General features: G+C 41.6%; 1 protein-coding gene across 3 annotated transcripts in view; it reads left to right on the top strand.

Moving 5' to 3' along the window:
• The first annotated feature begins 3,153 nt into the window (after positions 1 to 3,153).
• The window catches only part of HNRNPD (heterogeneous nuclear ribonucleoprotein D), a 17,851-nt gene continuing 4,068 nt past the window's right edge, over positions 3,154 to 16,936 (top strand). For 2 of the 3 annotated variants that reach the window (XM_036763331.1, XM_036763332.1), the window contains exons 1-4: positions 3,154 to 3,654; positions 4,886 to 4,942; positions 15,062 to 15,230; positions 16,124 to 16,285. In XM_036763331.1, the coding sequence (XP_036619226.1) occupies positions 3,371 to 3,654; positions 4,886 to 4,942; positions 15,062 to 15,230; positions 16,124 to 16,285 (672 nt within the window). In that variant the 5' untranslated portion in view covers positions 3,154 to 3,370. The remainder of the gene's footprint in view (positions 3,655 to 4,885; positions 4,943 to 15,061; positions 15,231 to 16,123; positions 16,286 to 16,936) is intronic. The other variant, XM_036763333.1, reaches the window with a different exon arrangement.

Raw genomic sequence — 16,936 nt, 5'->3', positions numbered from 1 at the left:
GAAATTATCCTATGGGCATTCAAGAATGAAAACTGGAAGAGGAGCACAAATAGAAGAAAAATCACAAAGCTCTGCCAAGATTATTGTTCCAACAGCCATGAAAGCGGTTGAAGCAGGTTTTGCAGAGCACTTAGAGCTTGGTCAGACATGGACCATTGCCAAGGTCTTACACTGGACTTTGATGACTCTAGAAGAGAGAGTGAGGCTGACTACTTGTTTCAACAATCCGGCTAGCAGCTGTTGTGGGGGTGAAAGCCCAACAACAAGAACGCTACCAGCACGCTGCAAAAGCACAGGTTCTCTTGATCTGCTTAACTAAGGAAAGCTATGTGAAGGGGTTTGACAAGCTTACTTTAATTCAGCATACAAATATCATTCACTTAGTTCAGGGGAAAAAGGCAGCATGCTGAACTTCAGAACAAAATACAAACAAATTACAAACATCGACAGACAGACCTTGTCTGATTCAAATCCCAATACATAGTTACCAGAGTTCAACAAAGTCTCAACATCTGGGTTACAAGCCGGAGGGCTCCTTAGCTAAAGCTGCCCAGAGTCTCTGCATCAGCACCATCACAAGTGAGAGCCCTAAACAAACTACAATCAGACAGACCTGATACAATTCATAGTTACCAACATCTAGGTTCAGCCCAGGAGCTCAGAACAAGGGCTGGCCCAGAGTCACTCGAGCCACCAAGGTTGTGGGTAAGAGAGCTCCAAAGAACAGACAGCCAAACCCTGGTTTTTATATCCTTTTCAGCGTCAGGGGTGAGTCACACCCGCATGACCTAAAATTGTCACAAAGAGGGGACTTAAACCCACAAGTCTCTGATGTTCCAAACCTATCACTCAAATTCATGTGTAAGCTAGCACCTCCCCTTAGTTAGCCCCACCTTGGTTACCAATCCACACCCATATGGGTTTTACACCTAACAGGGGTTTGGGCCTGGGGCTTAGCACCTAGTAAGGCTCAATGAAATACACTGAATTACTCAAAGGAGACAAAAGCCAAACTATTCAAGGGCACTTGGTTGAACTAAGTGCTAAGGAGCCCATTTTGCTTACCAGCACACTCCTTTGTCTCACTTCCTGCTAATTCATTCATAAGTTAAGACCTCACTCTATGAGGTTATTGAGTTGTCTTAGAGACAAACAACAGCTTGTTTCTCAAATGACTGTCTCCTAGTTGAACACTTCAGCTTCACTCGAAGCCTTTTCATCTTTGTAGGTCTTGCCAGAATTTGTACTCAGAGAGTTCAGGGTCACCTCCAAGCCATGAGACCCGATTAGGGTTTTAGTGAAGTAGAATGCAACTGACCCTCATAAAACCATATAGGAATCCCATTAAAATCTGGTTTCTAGAAGGACCAAACCAGTTGTGTGTATACACACTGACTACACCTATACTCCAGTGCATCTTTGGTCTAACTGATGCAGGTATTCCCTCTGGTGCCAATCAATAACCCATGTGTTAGTGACTGATCTGTACGGCCTTTAGATAAATGCATCTATAAATGTTTCCCCATCCTTTTGTTTTGTCACACACTAAAAGCGAAATCGGAGAGGCTTCACGAGGTAGCAGTGGAGAATCAATATTCAGTTTTCATGGGTTCTGCAATTATGAGTCATTTAAACACACCTGAGCCTCGGTATCATCTGTAAAACTAGGGTGCATTTCCACACAATTTACCGGATCTTTAGAGCCACAAGCGATCTTAGAATTTGCAACCTTTTCTTTTGCACATAAGGAATGCCCAAGATTTCTAGAATTAGGGAGGGAACGATCCACGGGGCAAACTTTTAGAAAAGGGGGAAACCCAACCCCAAGTCCTGTTTTTATTTTTAACCCCTGCCCAGGCTTTGCACCGTGGAGCCCTGCTCCTCCTCGGTCCCGGAAGGGTCTGCTTCCTGCATATTGCACCAGGTCACCGTCTCCTTAGCCTTTTCCCTTCAGTCACCGAGCCAGTCTCCAAAAGCAAAGGGAGGTTTTAAGGAGGACCGGGGAAGACTGAATGCCCCCTTTGGAGGGTCCTTAGCAAACAGACCAAAAGCGTCGCACCAAGCAAAAGCCAGGACACAGCCCAAGGTTCTGCCTTCCCTTTGGTACCAATCTTGCTGGAGTTTGGAAGGCATCGGTTAAAACACAAAAGAATCGCGCTCTCCCGCTCCCCCCGTCTTCAGTTCACCCGCCAAAGTGAACTCATTAAAGGAAAAAAAAGTTTGGTTTTTAAAGTGTTCGAAAGACCGGAGTTTCACAAACGTTACAAGTTTGTCCCTCCCCGCAAGTGTATACAAATGTCCGGTTTTTGCATAAACGTGAGCAGCAGAAGGTCCGGCCCATAGGGAGCCGCTCTCTCCCAGGCGTCTCTGTATCCCCAAACTGGGGTGGACAGGGGGCGCTTGATAAATGAGCATCCGGCGGCGGGAGCAGTCCGCCTTCCCCACGGCGCTCCCTCTACTCCTCCCGGGGCCCGCTGCACTCCCACTCAGCACGCCTCCCCGAGGACCCGGATGGAGGCTCGGCGCTCCCGGCCCGAGCCCTCGCGCGCCTGCGCCCAGGCGGTCCAACGGGTCCTGGCGTATTTTACAAGTCGTGAACAGTTACGCGAGCCTAAGGACTCCGGGCTCGGGCGGGAGGGAAATCGAGGGGTTGCCTCTCTATCCCGCGCCCGGCCGCCCGCCTTGTTCTTGGTGGCTCCCGCCCGCGGCCCGGACGGACGCCACTTCCGCTTCCTCTTAGGGGCGGAGCGCGCGAGGGGGGAGGGGGGAGAAAAGAATGGAGAGGGGGAAGAGAGAGACAGAAAAGCGAGAACAAGCGAGGGAGGGAAGAGAGAGAAGGGAGAGGGCGAGGGGGAGGGAGGGCGAGCGGCCGCCGCGCGCCCGCGAAAGAGTTAAGGAGAGGGGAAGAGGAAGGAGAAGGGGCAGCGGAGAAGGCCGGGAGGAGGCGGAAAGGGCGCGCTCCTGCGTCACGTGACCGGGACGTGCCGCTCTTCCGCCGGCCATTTTAGGTGGTTCGCGGCGGCGCCATTAAAGCCAGGAGGAGGCGAGAGCGGCCGCCGCTGCTGCATCTTCTTTCCAGCGCTACCGGAGCGAGCGGGAGTGCGCGCCGTGCGAGAGTGGGAGGAGCGGGGAGGGGGGGAGGGAGGCCCGAGAAGTCGCGCGCGCGCGCGCCCGCCCGCCCGTGTGTGTCCGTGTCCGTGTGTGTGCCTGTGCGTGTGCGTGTGGGGGGGCGCCTGGCGCGTTAAATCGAGCGCGCGGCGGCGGCGGCGGCGCGGCGGCGGCTGGGATTACTTTGCTGCTAGTTTCGGTTCGCGGCGGCGGCGGCGGAGGCGGCTGCGGCGGGCGTAGTCTCGGGGGCGGCGGCGGCAGCATGTCGGAGGAGCATTTCGGCGGGGACGGGGCGGCGGCGGCGACGGCCCCGGAGGCGGGCGGCGGCGCGGCAGCGGCCGAACAGGAGGGAGCCATGGCGGCGGCCGCGGTGGCGGCGGCAGCGACGGCGGCCCCCGCGGCCCCGGCGGCAGCGCCGGCGGCGGGCGCCGGGGCCGGAACCGGAGCCGGGGCTGGGGCGGGGAGCGGTGCAGAGGGGACCGAGGGGCCCGGCGCCGAGTCGGAGGGGGCCAAGATCGACGCCAGTAAGAACGAGGAGGATGAAGGGTGAGTAAGGGGCCGCCAGGCCCCAACCCCTCCCCCTCCCGCGGCCGGGCCGTTTTCCCGCCCGGGGCTTTTTTCCTTTTCCCGCTATTTTTGCTTCTCCCTCTCCCGCGCGGCCCCTCCCCCTTTAATCCCCAGGATCACCTTTTTAAAATCCCCGGGGGGGGGCGCGGAGCTGGGCGGGGGCGCGTCTCCCGAGCACATGGCCCGGCCGCGCCCCCGGCCCGGCCCCGCAGGCCCCGCCGGGGCCTCTTTTGAAAGTTTGGCGGGCGGCGCCTGGGGCATGTCCGCTAGGCCGCGGCCTCCCGCGCGCTCGGCCCCGGCCTCCGGGCCGGCCACATGGGCACCACAGCCTTTTTGTCCCGCGTTCCAAGTTATACCCGCGCGGGAGACTCTCCCCCGGGCCGGGCAGGGATCGCCCCCCCCACCCCCCCAGCCCCTCCACTCGAGGCTGAGCCTACGCGGCCGCCGGCGCTGGAACAGCTGCTTCCCGGCCCCTTAATGCTGAGCCCTCTTCCCGAGTGGGGTCGTAGTTTTGTGGACTGATCAATGCTGCTCCCCTAAGGAGAAGACCCCAGAGGCGCCCCGGGGGCAGGGCATTCCTCGGGGTGTCCCCCCACTATGGACTTGTGACCTTGGGCAGAAGGCTCCAGCTTCCCCTGCTCGTTCCTCGTGGGCGTGCAAAGGAGCCGGAAAATGTAGCTTTAAGCCCGTAGGAGAAACCGCGGCTCCCTTTGCGGGGAGGGGGGCTCCGCACGGTGGGGGGGAGGAGAGGGCGGGGGGGGGCAGTGGTTGGATATCGGAACTGTTTACCCCCGGCCCAGTCTGGCTCTGGTCCCGTTGGTTCTGCTGATCCTACCGTGGTGGGAAGGGGGTGGGGGGCGATTAGCCTTAAAAAACTAATCTTGAATGATGTGCTTTAAAGTAAGAAAGGAATTAAATACTCGGAAACTTAAGCCTTTTAACATTTTGGTTTTTGTTTTCTCTGATTTTGGGAAAGGCACTAAAATGACTAATGCATTGCTATTGCTGTTTGGGGGAGGGATAACTATTAATTTGTATGGGCAGACTTTCTACTAGTTCTGAGTTTTCTTATCGCAAAGCAGCTGCCTTTGTAGTAATCTACTGTTTGTTGAACTGAAGTGTAAATAAATTAAAATTTTTTAACCCTAACAATGTTGAAAACTAAAACTAGAATTTTGATTGGTTGCTGTACCGGTTGTTAATTCCCTAGCCATTCAAACTCCTCCCCACGGCACTCTGAAGCAGCGACGGCACAGCGGGAAGAATGGTAAAACTTTTACATTTTATTTCTGTATTTTAAAGGTTTCAATAGCCATGTAACATTCAGAGGCCGTGTATTAGTGTATTTGTTGCCCATTGTTTTTCCCCAGGAAATTCTAATTAAGGTGATAGGATGTTACCTGGGATAGAAAAAACTTTTTATCCTTTGTAATCCATGGGCAAACATTGATGCTACTATGTAGTTCTTGGTCTGCGTGGTAATGCATGTAATTGCAGTTGGCCAAGATTATGCTAAATATCTCTAGTGGTACTGTTTTTTTATTATCTATCGGGAAGAAATAACAATGAATACGTTGATTTACGTAGTTTGCTAGCAAGATGGAAAGCATTGAAGTTAGTGTTTGTTGAAATAATGTTAAATGCTGACCGTGAGGTTTATTGGTTGTAGAGATTATGTTTAAAAATAAATTGCATGTTAGAATAAAAAGTTCTGGAAGTGGCAAAAGTAAATTTTTAATTTCAAAAATAGTTCTGCATTGTATTCAAATCAGGCTTCTTATACACTTCCTGTATATAAGTTCCTTAGTATAGATTACAAAAGCTGGATATGAAATATTTACTGGCTTTTTACTTTGTCCTTTAATCTTAAGTACACATTAAATGCCTATTTAAAATTACAAAAAGGCATGTTCCCTACCTTCATGGAATGTAAAAGGGATTATATTCTATGTTTTGGAGTCCTGTATAGGCAGGAATGTTTGACCCTAACTGGTTATTTCTTCACATCTGGATGTCTTCTCTTTTGTTGTTCTTCAGAATAACGTTTTCTTTCTCCTTTTAAGAGAGGAGTGTTTAGGATTTTTCTGAGGTACCAGCCAGATGTATAAAATAGTTTGGAAAGCAGTAGGTATGTTTAAGTATGACATGCACATCTTTTGTGCAAGTCTGTATTTGCATGCCATTCCCAGGAATTTTGAAGTTGATTTTATTTCTTTATTACAGGATGATAGTGTAAATATTGTCCTTTACCACCCACTAAAATAGCTCTAGGTCTTTTAAATGAGAAATAGCAGAATTCTATGGATTACACATTAGCCCAGGGGGTAGTTTAAGGACCAATGCTCAATGGAAAGTGATCAGCTCCTGTACCAGAATTGGAACAAAATGGGGAGATATTCTAGGTGAATTTTCTGTCTCCACGGTGGCCCATAAAACTGCTGGAGCTAGGGACTGTGAGACTGAGCTGGCTCTGAGGAGTACTTTAGTATGATTTTAAAAAAATGATTAAACAGCATGGTAGAACCCTGAGGTGTGGAGTCACCCTCCCCAAGTACTTTTCTGTGGAAGCAGCCACATAAAGAGGTCACTCTGGAGCCCTTTTAAGCAGTTTTGTAATGGATAATTGGCATGGACTAAAGTCTTGTTTTTGTTCAGAATAATTCTTTTTTAGGCTGTGATAGTTCAAAGGCAGCAGTCAGGGTGAAGAAAAGATAAAGGGCGCCAACTTGGAGTCAGGAGACCTGGGTTTAAATCTTGTTTTGGATACATAGTAGCTGTGACTGGAGGAGGGAGGCCCAGTGGATTTCCTCCCCTAGAGTGAGGGGATAGTTGCCCCTGCCTCTTGGTCATGTAGAGAGGGCCGCCTTCTGGTCCCCCTCCCCTATGTTGGCCCTTTGCTCTTCTCAGGAGGCATTAAGTGCTCTTTTGGACGAGAGAGCTTGCTTAAAGATCAAACCCCAAAAGCTGTGTTGTAAAATAACCTAATGCCAAATACTAATACTTTTTATGTATCTTAATGAGTCTCTTTTAGTAGTATGGAGCTCTGCCAAAAGTGGTAGATTGCCACTTTTTTGATTTTTCTATCCCAAAAAGTTACTTGGAAAATGAGCCTGTGGTATTCTCACAGATTATTGGGTTACTAAGAATGATTGTGTTTTGAACCACCCTCCTTGCCTTCCCCATATAAGTTGAGTAGCAGCATTTCTAGTAAAAGGTCGCCATAGGTGGCCCTTACACCTTCCTGTTCAGTTCTCCTAACACTGAGCTGTGCTTATAAGGAGGACAGTTCTTGAGAGTCAGTCACTTTCCTTTGATACTTTTAAAAAACCCTCAAAGTTACACCTCATCTGAGAGATGATGGGCTGGACCAGTAAACCAGCAGAATCAATTCTACATCTCCATGGGGTCTGAGATCCAGCAGTCAGAATGTCCGTTTTCTGGCTGGCTTGTGAAAGGCCATGTATGGAGATGATTTAGAGACAGACTAATTGGACTGATTTTTTAGAACAAAAACCTCCAAGGTGGAAGATTCGTTTGTATATTTGGCAGGAAACAAAACTTTTCCCCACTCCTTCTTTCAGCCTCCTTTGGCTTCTTCTGAAACCATATCTCTGCCAGATGGGATTCACCCCACTACCTTCCAACCTCCCCACCCCTTGGAACAAGTTTAGGTAGAAGACTTGTGCTTCAGGGCTTCTTGGTTCTTTTGAAAAAAAGCAATAGACCCAAAATGTACTTTGGAAATATTTAGACACAGCACAATAATTTCATTTTATTTATAGATTGTTATATGAAAGAAACCCAATTTGGTTAGGAATATCTAGTTGTATAATTACTAATAGGAATATGTAATTGAGCAAATTGACCTAAACCTTTTGGTTGCAGAGGTTTCCATATTAACTATAATGGGTATTGTAATCTCATCTACCTCATAGAATCTATGACAGGATTTCTTTGCTATGTGAAATTAATTCTTTGGTTCTGCTCTATGGATAACTCAATTTTGGGATATTCTCTCATCTATTCTGGAAGATCTCTTTTGAGTTGGTTGAGCACAAAGTTTAAAAAAATAGGTGAGGTAGAAGAAAGGGTTGTCTGAACTATTGATTCTTAATTTTATTTTTGAGAAGTATAAAGTTAGTCCACAAACTTGATTGCAGTTCTTCAAGTTGTGTAACAGTTTTCCCAAAGGGAGGAATTCCTTTTTATGACAGACTGGGTACTAACGGATATGCAAGGCTGGCCTTGGAGTTGAAGCAAACTGGATAAACAACTCTGCCATTGTTTCTTGAAATCTCTAGCCAATAAAAAAATTATTTGCATTCTTCACTTAATCATCCATACAACACTTAGAAACGAATAACGACAAGCATTTATTAAATGAATAATAGGTGCAAGGCACTGTATGGTGCCTTAGGGTACAAAGACAGAATACAAACCTGTTCCTGCCTTTGGGGAACTTATTTTTCACTAGAAATAATAGAAATGATTTTGTTACTTCTGACACATTTTTGTGGATTTTGCAAAATGTGATCATACAGTGTAAATGAAACTTATGAAAGCCCAAGTTTTATTTGTCATGACTTCTGTGTGGCCTGTAGGGTTGGAAATGTAGCATCTCTTTTTGGTTCTCTTGGTTCCCTAAAATCTAGAGAGCTCTGGTTGAGGTATTGCCACTAAAATTGAAACATCCTGTCTCTTGCCATTAAGTCTGTGTGAGAATGGGGTGTCCTGCCTAACCCTTCTGGGCCTCAGTTTTTTAATCTGTAAAGTGATTGTGGATAGAATTGGATGATCTCTTGAGGCCCTTGCCAGCGCTGAAACATGTGGCTTCAATGCCTATTGTTTCTCTCTCTACTCCATTTTAATCTTGTAAGAAAGACAAACGATTCCTCTCATGTAGCTGCCATGATCTTGAGCTACAGCGTAGTAAGCTTCTAAAAGGAAAGGATAAATTATGCAATATAGCTTTTAGTGTTGAATATTAAAAGTGAGCAATTTAAATATTGAGTTGTTATAATATGTGTTTTGGTGCTTGTTAATTCTTACTTGACCAGAATAATTTAATACCCAGAATCCATTTACCATAAAATTCAAGGTAAAAGCTGGCTCTGCCCACTAACTTCCTCTGTGACCTTTGGTTAGTTACTTAATCCTTGTTTTTGTTTCCTTTTTTTCCTTTTAACCATTCTAAAGTAGTGGGAGTTGGCTGTTAAAGTTGAAAGGGAATTATTAGCCTGTTCTGGTAGTATAATGAAGTAATGAAAATTATTACACTAGTCAAATGAATTACATGTACTTTAATACCAAACCTTTTTTTTTTTAAAAACATTGGTCCTTTTCTACTGCCATGTTAAGCCTTAACCCATTGAAATGTCTTTTATACCTCTTATTTAATGTTGTGAAATAGAACTGGAATTTTGTTTTTTAATAAGACATTATTTTGGAAAATTTTTTTTAACCTAAAAAGCATAAGGTTGGGTTATGTAGTTTTCAAAGTAGTTTTATAAAGATATTTGATCTTCAGCCTCCTTTCTCATTCTTCAGTCTGTTTTAAACACTTGGCCCCAAGGTAATTTTTCTTAAGTGCCTTTTTGAATGAGTGGTTTCCCTACTCAGTTAACTCTAGTATTTCCCTATTGCCTTTACTGTAAAATAGAAACGGGTGTTTAGCTTTTAAATCCACCAGGCCTCAAGCTGGCTTTTCTAGCATTCCAGCTGAACTGACCTTTTCTACCCCTCATTTCTCATCCCCCATGCCTAGAAGGCATCCCTTAATTTCCATGTTTTACCCAGGCCTTTATTGTCTCTTCTCCCCTCTGCCTCCCCCACTACGTTGTATAACCTTCCTTGTGTATGTTTGTGTTTATTCACTTTATATTGTGCTGGATACATTTGCATATGTATTGTCTCTACCATTAGAATGTAAACTCATTGTGAGTAGAGATTATTTCGTTCTTTGTTCTTCTATCCCCTTGTTTCTGTGGGTTTGAAGCTTTAATAAATGCTTGTTGATTGATTAATTGCTATTGTTTTGGTGTGGATCTGATTAAGAGGTTAGACCTTTTAACCCTTGACACCTAAGGGATCTCTAATTTTTTTGAATTTTATGGTATGTCTTTCAGTAAATCTACTTATAATCTTTACTGTTAGCTGAGTAAGAGGACTGAATTTTTGTGAGGCAGTTTTAAGCTTAACTGGTACTTTTCCGCCTTGCAATTATGGTTAACTGGTTAGTTTTATATAATCCACAATTTCATAGAAAGAGATGGGTTTTCAAAGTGGTGTTACAGATTATTCCAGTATTTTGATTACTAAATTTCTATTTTATTGTAATTGGGGAGAACTTAAGAGTTCTAGTTTTTAAAAAAACAGATATTTTGGTTTTTACATCACCTATATTTTCCACTGTATCCTTCCCTCACCCTCTCCAAGATCTATCTCTTGTGAGGTAGGAAAAAAGGGAAGAAAAAGAAAGTTCCTCAAAACTAAATGATATATCAAAAAAAGTCTTTATGCAGCTTTCTACAACCCCTGGCCCTTTACCTTTGCTATGAAAAGAGGGATGGCATCTTTTCATCTCTTTGGGGTTCAGGTTGGGTCATTATTATGCAGCATGCTGTTGGCTATTGTTTTGGTTTTTTATTCTTTGTCTTGTCATTATATATTTTCCTCTTCTCACTTCACTTAGCATGAATTCATATCATTCTCTCTATGCTTTTCTGTATATATGTGCTTCTAGCTTTGATTTACCCACCATTAGACCTTCACCCATAGCCCAATCTTTGTAAAATGACTTAATTACTTTGAAAGTTCTTTTAATATAATAGATCTTTGGATAACAGTGATTGGTCATACCTAAAATGTTCACCATCACCTCATTAACATTTGATGGCAGTGTTTTGCACACCGTTAAAGTTTATGACCTTTCTACCTCCCCCTATCCTATATCTAAACACATAAGTTTGAAAGTTGAAGGATAGTGAAGAAAATTCTTAAAACCCTTGATATTTTTAAGGCGTTCTCTTAATTTGTATAGGTGTGTAATTGTTTGCTTAAATATTGTATTAAATCGTGGTTAAACTTGTCATCTTTTTTGATATCTTCTTTGAAAAGAATTGGGGAAAAATAATGACTTTAAGATAAAATATCTAATGCCAACTTTTTGGCTGCAACCCCTACCAACCAGCTACAGACTGTTAAAAGTTCAATTGAAGAGAGCAGAAATTACTGAATCCTTAACTAGAAAGTGTTTTCCACTAGATATTTCTACTATTAAATCTTTTTTGTGATGAATCTTGAAGAAAATAAGATAGAACTTCAGTAATCACCTTTCACAAAAATTCAAAACCACAATCCAAACAGATAACACCAACATGGGCAAAGAATAATTTTGCTAATGATCCACCCACCTCTACAAGACACCCTAATTCTTGATTCAACTTTATATTTGGGATGGATGTTGAAATTTACTATGGCTCTCTTAACAATAGCCATAGCCTCAGGAGCTTAGTGTCTGGATTCATTTTGGCTTCCCTCATGTCTGTCTTTTAGACAGTTTTAGGAAAAAATCGTTACCAATTCTTGAATCAAAGGATTTAGAATTGTAGAAACAATATTAACCTAGGTTTTAATTGAAATTTCTGAGGATGTAAAAATAATTGGTCTTCCATTCCAAATTAGTAGAGGTATAGTAGTCATTTGTGTATTCTCTTGGTACTGGTTTAGACTCAAATTAAATAACTCACTTTAGATTGGGGTACACATAACTGCAGCTTGTCTTACATTTGTGATGCAGTAGATTTTAAATCCTGGCTGTGCCATTTTACCTGTGGGATGCTGAGCAAGCCATTTATCTTTTTGGAAAATCGGTTGACTTTTGAACCAGTTTTGAACTAGGTTCAGTATAGTGACCCTCTTAGGTCTATTTGGTCAACCATTGATTCTCTTTTCAGTGCTGCATGTTTAATGGTATTTTGAATATACAATATCCTTAACTTGAAGTTTGTAGGATTCTCTGAGAGTTTAAAAAAACAGAACATTGTTGAAGTCTCAAATTTATTTATTTTTATTACTAAATATCAAATTAAAATGGAGTGAGGTGTAGATTTTAGTAGAGACGAATTTTACCTATTTGTTACTTGGGCTAAGTTTTGTAAAGTACTTATAAAGAACTAACTTATGATATCTCTCATCAAGAGTGGTAGGAGCACCATAGTGTTTTCCATCAATGGTACTTGTGTAAGATGATTTGAAAAGAGAGGGAGCATAGATATTTTTTAAGCAAGGTGTACTTCTATTTTGTATGGTGTTTATGTAGGTAGTTGATTATATGCCACATCATGATTCTTGGAAGTTTACAGAAAGTATGTGAGATAGAATATTACATGGTTCAGCTCCTACTTTTTAAAAAAATTTTAGAATCTATACAGGATCCCTCCTACCTTGTACTATGATCATTGATAGTAACAATGAGGGCCTTGAGGCACTTAGAGCATCCTGGAATGTCTTAAATCGTTAGGGGAAAAAGAATTGTTGGGGTTAAGTATAGCCTCTCATATAGCAGAGGCACAGCTGAACAAGAAGTGGAGACAAGATAAGACATAGGAGCAGCCAAAAATAGATGCTCCAAAGTGTCTATGCTAATAGGACAGCCTCCTCCTCAGCCCCCCTCCCCCCTTCATTATACAGCTTTGTCAAGCTTGGTTATTTTGGATTCTTATCCCAGAGGAAAGTAGGAGTGGGGTTACAGCTTAGGAGATGGGACAACAGACTGCCTGGGAGAAGAGAGAAACTATTGTCTAGAGCCATTTAGTATCAAAAGGCCTTTGAATACCCTCGGAGGGTAGAATAGTTGATGCTGACCAAAAAGGAGTTTAGTTATATCTAATACTCTGAAAAGGTAGAGGAGTGGGCAATAGTTTTTCGAAAGATTTCTAAACAAAATGGTATAAGAAAGCTGCCCAGAAAGATGCATTTCCTAAGATCTTCAATGTATATTTAAGCTTTTTGAAAATCCATATTACGTATATGCAACAAAATTCTCTTTGTGTGTATATACATAAGTTTACCATTCTCTTTAACCAAAATGTACCAACCATTCTAGATAAATGGGAATTAAAGTTAATATATTGAATATTTTAAGTAACCATCATACTCTTGAAGACTATATCAAAGATTCTATAATATTTAGAGTAAAAAAAAATGCTTTTGAGGGATTTAACTTGTGAAGTTGTTAGATAATAGGTGAATCTTGAATGATCATATTTAATTGGATAAATACCTTTCCTATGAAAAAAATAGCTTTGTGATGAGTAAAATTGTTGCTGGTAGAGCTGACACCTTGCTTTCGAATAATGAAGGCTAATACTTTCCCTTGAAATTAAGGGCACTTCCAATTTATACTTATTTCAGAGTAAGCTGGTCAATTTCAGTTCTGATAGACCAGCATCTTAACAGCTTCCTTTCCTTAGTGTTATCCTAACTTTATTAAAAGGGAGCAGTCTATTTTTAAAATAATGTTTGACTTTATTTTTCTGTCTTAAACCACGTTGAAAATTGGATTACCCCCTAATGATTTCTGCTGAATTAATTGTGGTAAGCAGTTGCAGCCAAAATACATTAGAAATGGTATCCTGTAATAGCAAAATTTGAATTTGGAGACGATTACAACTATCCTAAGCCTGAATTAAGTCAACATTGATTTTTGAGCATAAGATGATAGTTGTTATTTTTCTATTTATATGTAATACATATACTCTGATCTTTGGCAGAAAGGCAGTCTACAGTCTTTGGTTAAAAATGATTGTATTACATTAAACAAAGCAAGCATATTATTAGAATTAAATAGACTGCACGTGAAATATTTTTCTAGGGAATTGGTATTAAGTAAATATTTGTGATACTAGGAATTTGTATGTAGTGTTCCCATTACCTACTTTTGACTGAGAACCAATTCAACTTAGTTTTACCTGTTCGTAATATATAGTAGTACATACAATTATGTAGTAATACTATTACCTAAGAGTATACAGTTCTTGGGCAAATTGGGAATCAGGTATGGAAATCTTTGACTAGAATTCATTCTTTAAATGACTAAATTGCTAATGTTTCATTTTATTGGGTTGGTGAGGAGAATACAGAAATCTCATAAACATAAAAATTTAAGCGCCTAATATGATTTTGGAAATGCGGTGTACCATTAAAAGTAACTCAGATTTTTGTTTTCATTAAATGTTGTCTTTCTACCACTGGAAATTAAATTTATCATTTGGTAGCAAAACAACTATCACACCTAAGTTAATTGGCATGATGGAAGGAGGGGCAGTTAAGGATGAGTGGGATTAAGCTTGGAAAAATGAATTTGAATAGTCATTACTTAGAGGTCCACTAGATGGAGTTGGTTTTAAAAAGTCCATCCCATGTTTCTACTTTTTTATTGAGGGGAAAAGGATTTCACAAGCTTTACCTCTAAGATTTTTATATATCAACTTTATATAAAGATTATACTAGCATTCCTCACTTTTTAATCTTGATATATATGTGTGTGTGTATGTTTTAAAACACCAGGAAGAATGCGTTTGTATGCTTCCAGGCATCTTTTAATTTTGTAAAAATCTTTCAGATGGGAACCAAAGCTCTCCCTTCCCCTTTGGTAAACACTCAGGTCTTCATGACAGCTTATTATACTCTGACCCTTGAAAAAATTTAGTTAAAACTTCATTTCCCTCTTAGTTAACTGAGGTTTAACCTTTAATGCCTGTCTAGGCTAATTAACGGATTTTCTTTAATGGGACACTTTTTATTGTTTAATGGATTGTTACTGTGTCTTCATTAAGGATTAAAAAGTTTTGTCCTTTTTCTTTTGTCTTGTTAATTCTTGGAGCTAAAAGCTCTTAGTGAGGACAATCCTTTCAGAACTAGAAGGAAGCTGCATCAAGGTAGGAAGAAAGAGTGCTGGCTGGTTGATGAGTATCATTGGATGCTAATATATGTTGTACATAATTAATGAAAGGCAGATTTGGGAAAGTTCATAAAAATTTTTCAGTGTTCTCAAACTCTTAATGATTTAAATTCATCGGAAGCTTTTGCCCTTGTCATACAAAGAGTATTTAGATCCTGATTTAGGAAACATCATGTACCATAGCAAATTGAGGGGTTTTTGATTTTTATTTGCTCAAGTGTCCAGCAATCAGTCCAGGGAAAGTAATGTTAAATCAACTTTTAGAGGTAGGAATGTCCTTTAAACAAGACTATACAGGGAGAATGGTGTCTTAAAACTTCCCAACCAATTTTCCGGCAGTTTGGGAAAAATAACTTAATGATATGGACAATATTTAAGGGCAAGTTTTTCTTAGCATTTTAATATTGCTTTTTGTCTTCACAGGAAAATGTTTATAGGAGGCCTTAGCTGGGACACTACAAAGAAAGATCTGAAGGACTACTTTTCCAAATTTGGTGAAGTTGTAGACTGCACTCTGAAGTTAGATCCAATCACAGGGCGATCAAGGGGTTTTGGCTTTGTACTATTTAAAGAATCGGAGAGTGTAGATAAGGTAGTGTGTTATATGCTCTGATCGATTAGTAATGTTTGAATTGACAGTACCAAACATGGACAGGATACGTTGGATGTTCCCTGATTTGATTTTGTCTCAGGGAATTTACAAAACACTAATAATACTTGGATAGCTTGAGTGTGCCCACTGGAGATTTTTATTTTTGGTCACAGGGTGCAAAGTATAATTGGGGAGGGGGAGCAGAAGCAGCTTCTGTCAATATAGTTTGAGTTGCAGCCAGCTTAAAAGTAAGCAAAGTTCTCCCAGTCTCCTGAAAATAACTTGTCACCAATTAAAAGGGCATGAAAAGGGTATGTTGACAATATTGGTGCTCATTTTAGACTTTGGGGAGATAAGCCTTGTGCTTTATTCTTCCTCTGTTGGTCATGGACCAAGGTGAAGTGGCAAGCATGCACACAGATTGCTGCCAGTGAGCAGCGATGGCTCTTTTGTTCATTCTCCCCCATGGTCTCTGCTTTCATAGGCATTGACACTCAAGCAGTAGCTGACACTTACATTGAGTTTCAGCATTTCTCAGGAGTAGAACAGAAGCATATATTCCATGTGGGACATATAAAAAAGTAGGCCATGTTTAGAGGAACTTGTGGGTTCTAGGTGACTCACCCTCCAAAAAATTCAAATGTGAGGTGACGATAAGACATTAGGGGCAAAAGTAAAGAATTGAACGGATGGATGTTCATCCAGGCCCTGCCCCCCCCCAATATATTGGTACAATTTTTAAAATCTGAATCAATGTACCATGCCTTGATTTGGCCAGTGCTTCAATTAAGTCATGCTTAAATACTTTTTCACTTTTACTGTTTTAGTTAATACTTCTGAAAACTTAGAAAAAAGGATAAACACTTTTAAAACAAAGCTTCCAATTTTTTTAGGTCATGGACCAGAAAGAACACAAATTGAATGGCAAAGTGATTGATCCTAAAAGGGCCAAAGCCATGAAAACAAAAGAACCTGTTAAAAAAATTTTTGTTGGTGGCCTTTCTCCAGATACACCTGAAGAGAAAATAAGGGAGTACTTTGGTGGTTTTGGTGAGGTATGTGACACATGGTACCCCTATTTTCAAGTTAGTGTCTTTCCTTCACATGTGTGAATATATTAGTATGAATTGTCACATGTGGACTAAATAGAATAACTAGACTTAAAAGTGAGGACTAATCACAACATTTTGGGGTTAAAGATGTAATAGATAACATGCAGTCTTCAAAGCCTTTGCTCCTTAGCCCACTGGGGTCCATTCAAATAGCAACTGATCCTGCATATTGATTTAAGGAAAAAAAAACCCATGTTAACATTATCTATGTTACATTCTATTTTTGTTATGTTAAAATATTTCCCAAGTACTGTTTAATCTGGTTAGACATCTCATGTTTTAAGCAGAGAATGGACATTTGAATAGGGCACTCAGAGTTTCTATTTCCATTCTCCCCTATGAAAATAAAAGGAAAGGTCTAAATGCAAATGCTCCAAGACATAAATACAAACAGATACCACAATATTTAAGACTTCTCCCCTTTTAGAACGTGAGCTTGAGAGCCAGGACTGTTTGTGACTTTCTTTATAGGTTCCCTTCTTAGCACAGCGCCTGGCACACAAGTGTTTGCTCAATGCTTTTGTGGCATAAGTAGGACTTGGGGCATATGCCGATATAGAATGATTGAGGAGCTTTGTCTTGGGAACTTCTCTC

The sequence above is a fragment of the Trichosurus vulpecula genome, chromosome 6 (assembly GCF_011100635.1).
Source record: "Trichosurus vulpecula isolate mTriVul1 chromosome 6, mTriVul1.pri, whole genome shotgun sequence".
NCBI classification, from domain to species: domain Eukaryota; kingdom Metazoa; phylum Chordata; class Mammalia; order Diprotodontia; family Phalangeridae; genus Trichosurus; species Trichosurus vulpecula.
This window is presented reverse-complemented; position numbering and strand designations above follow the sequence as displayed.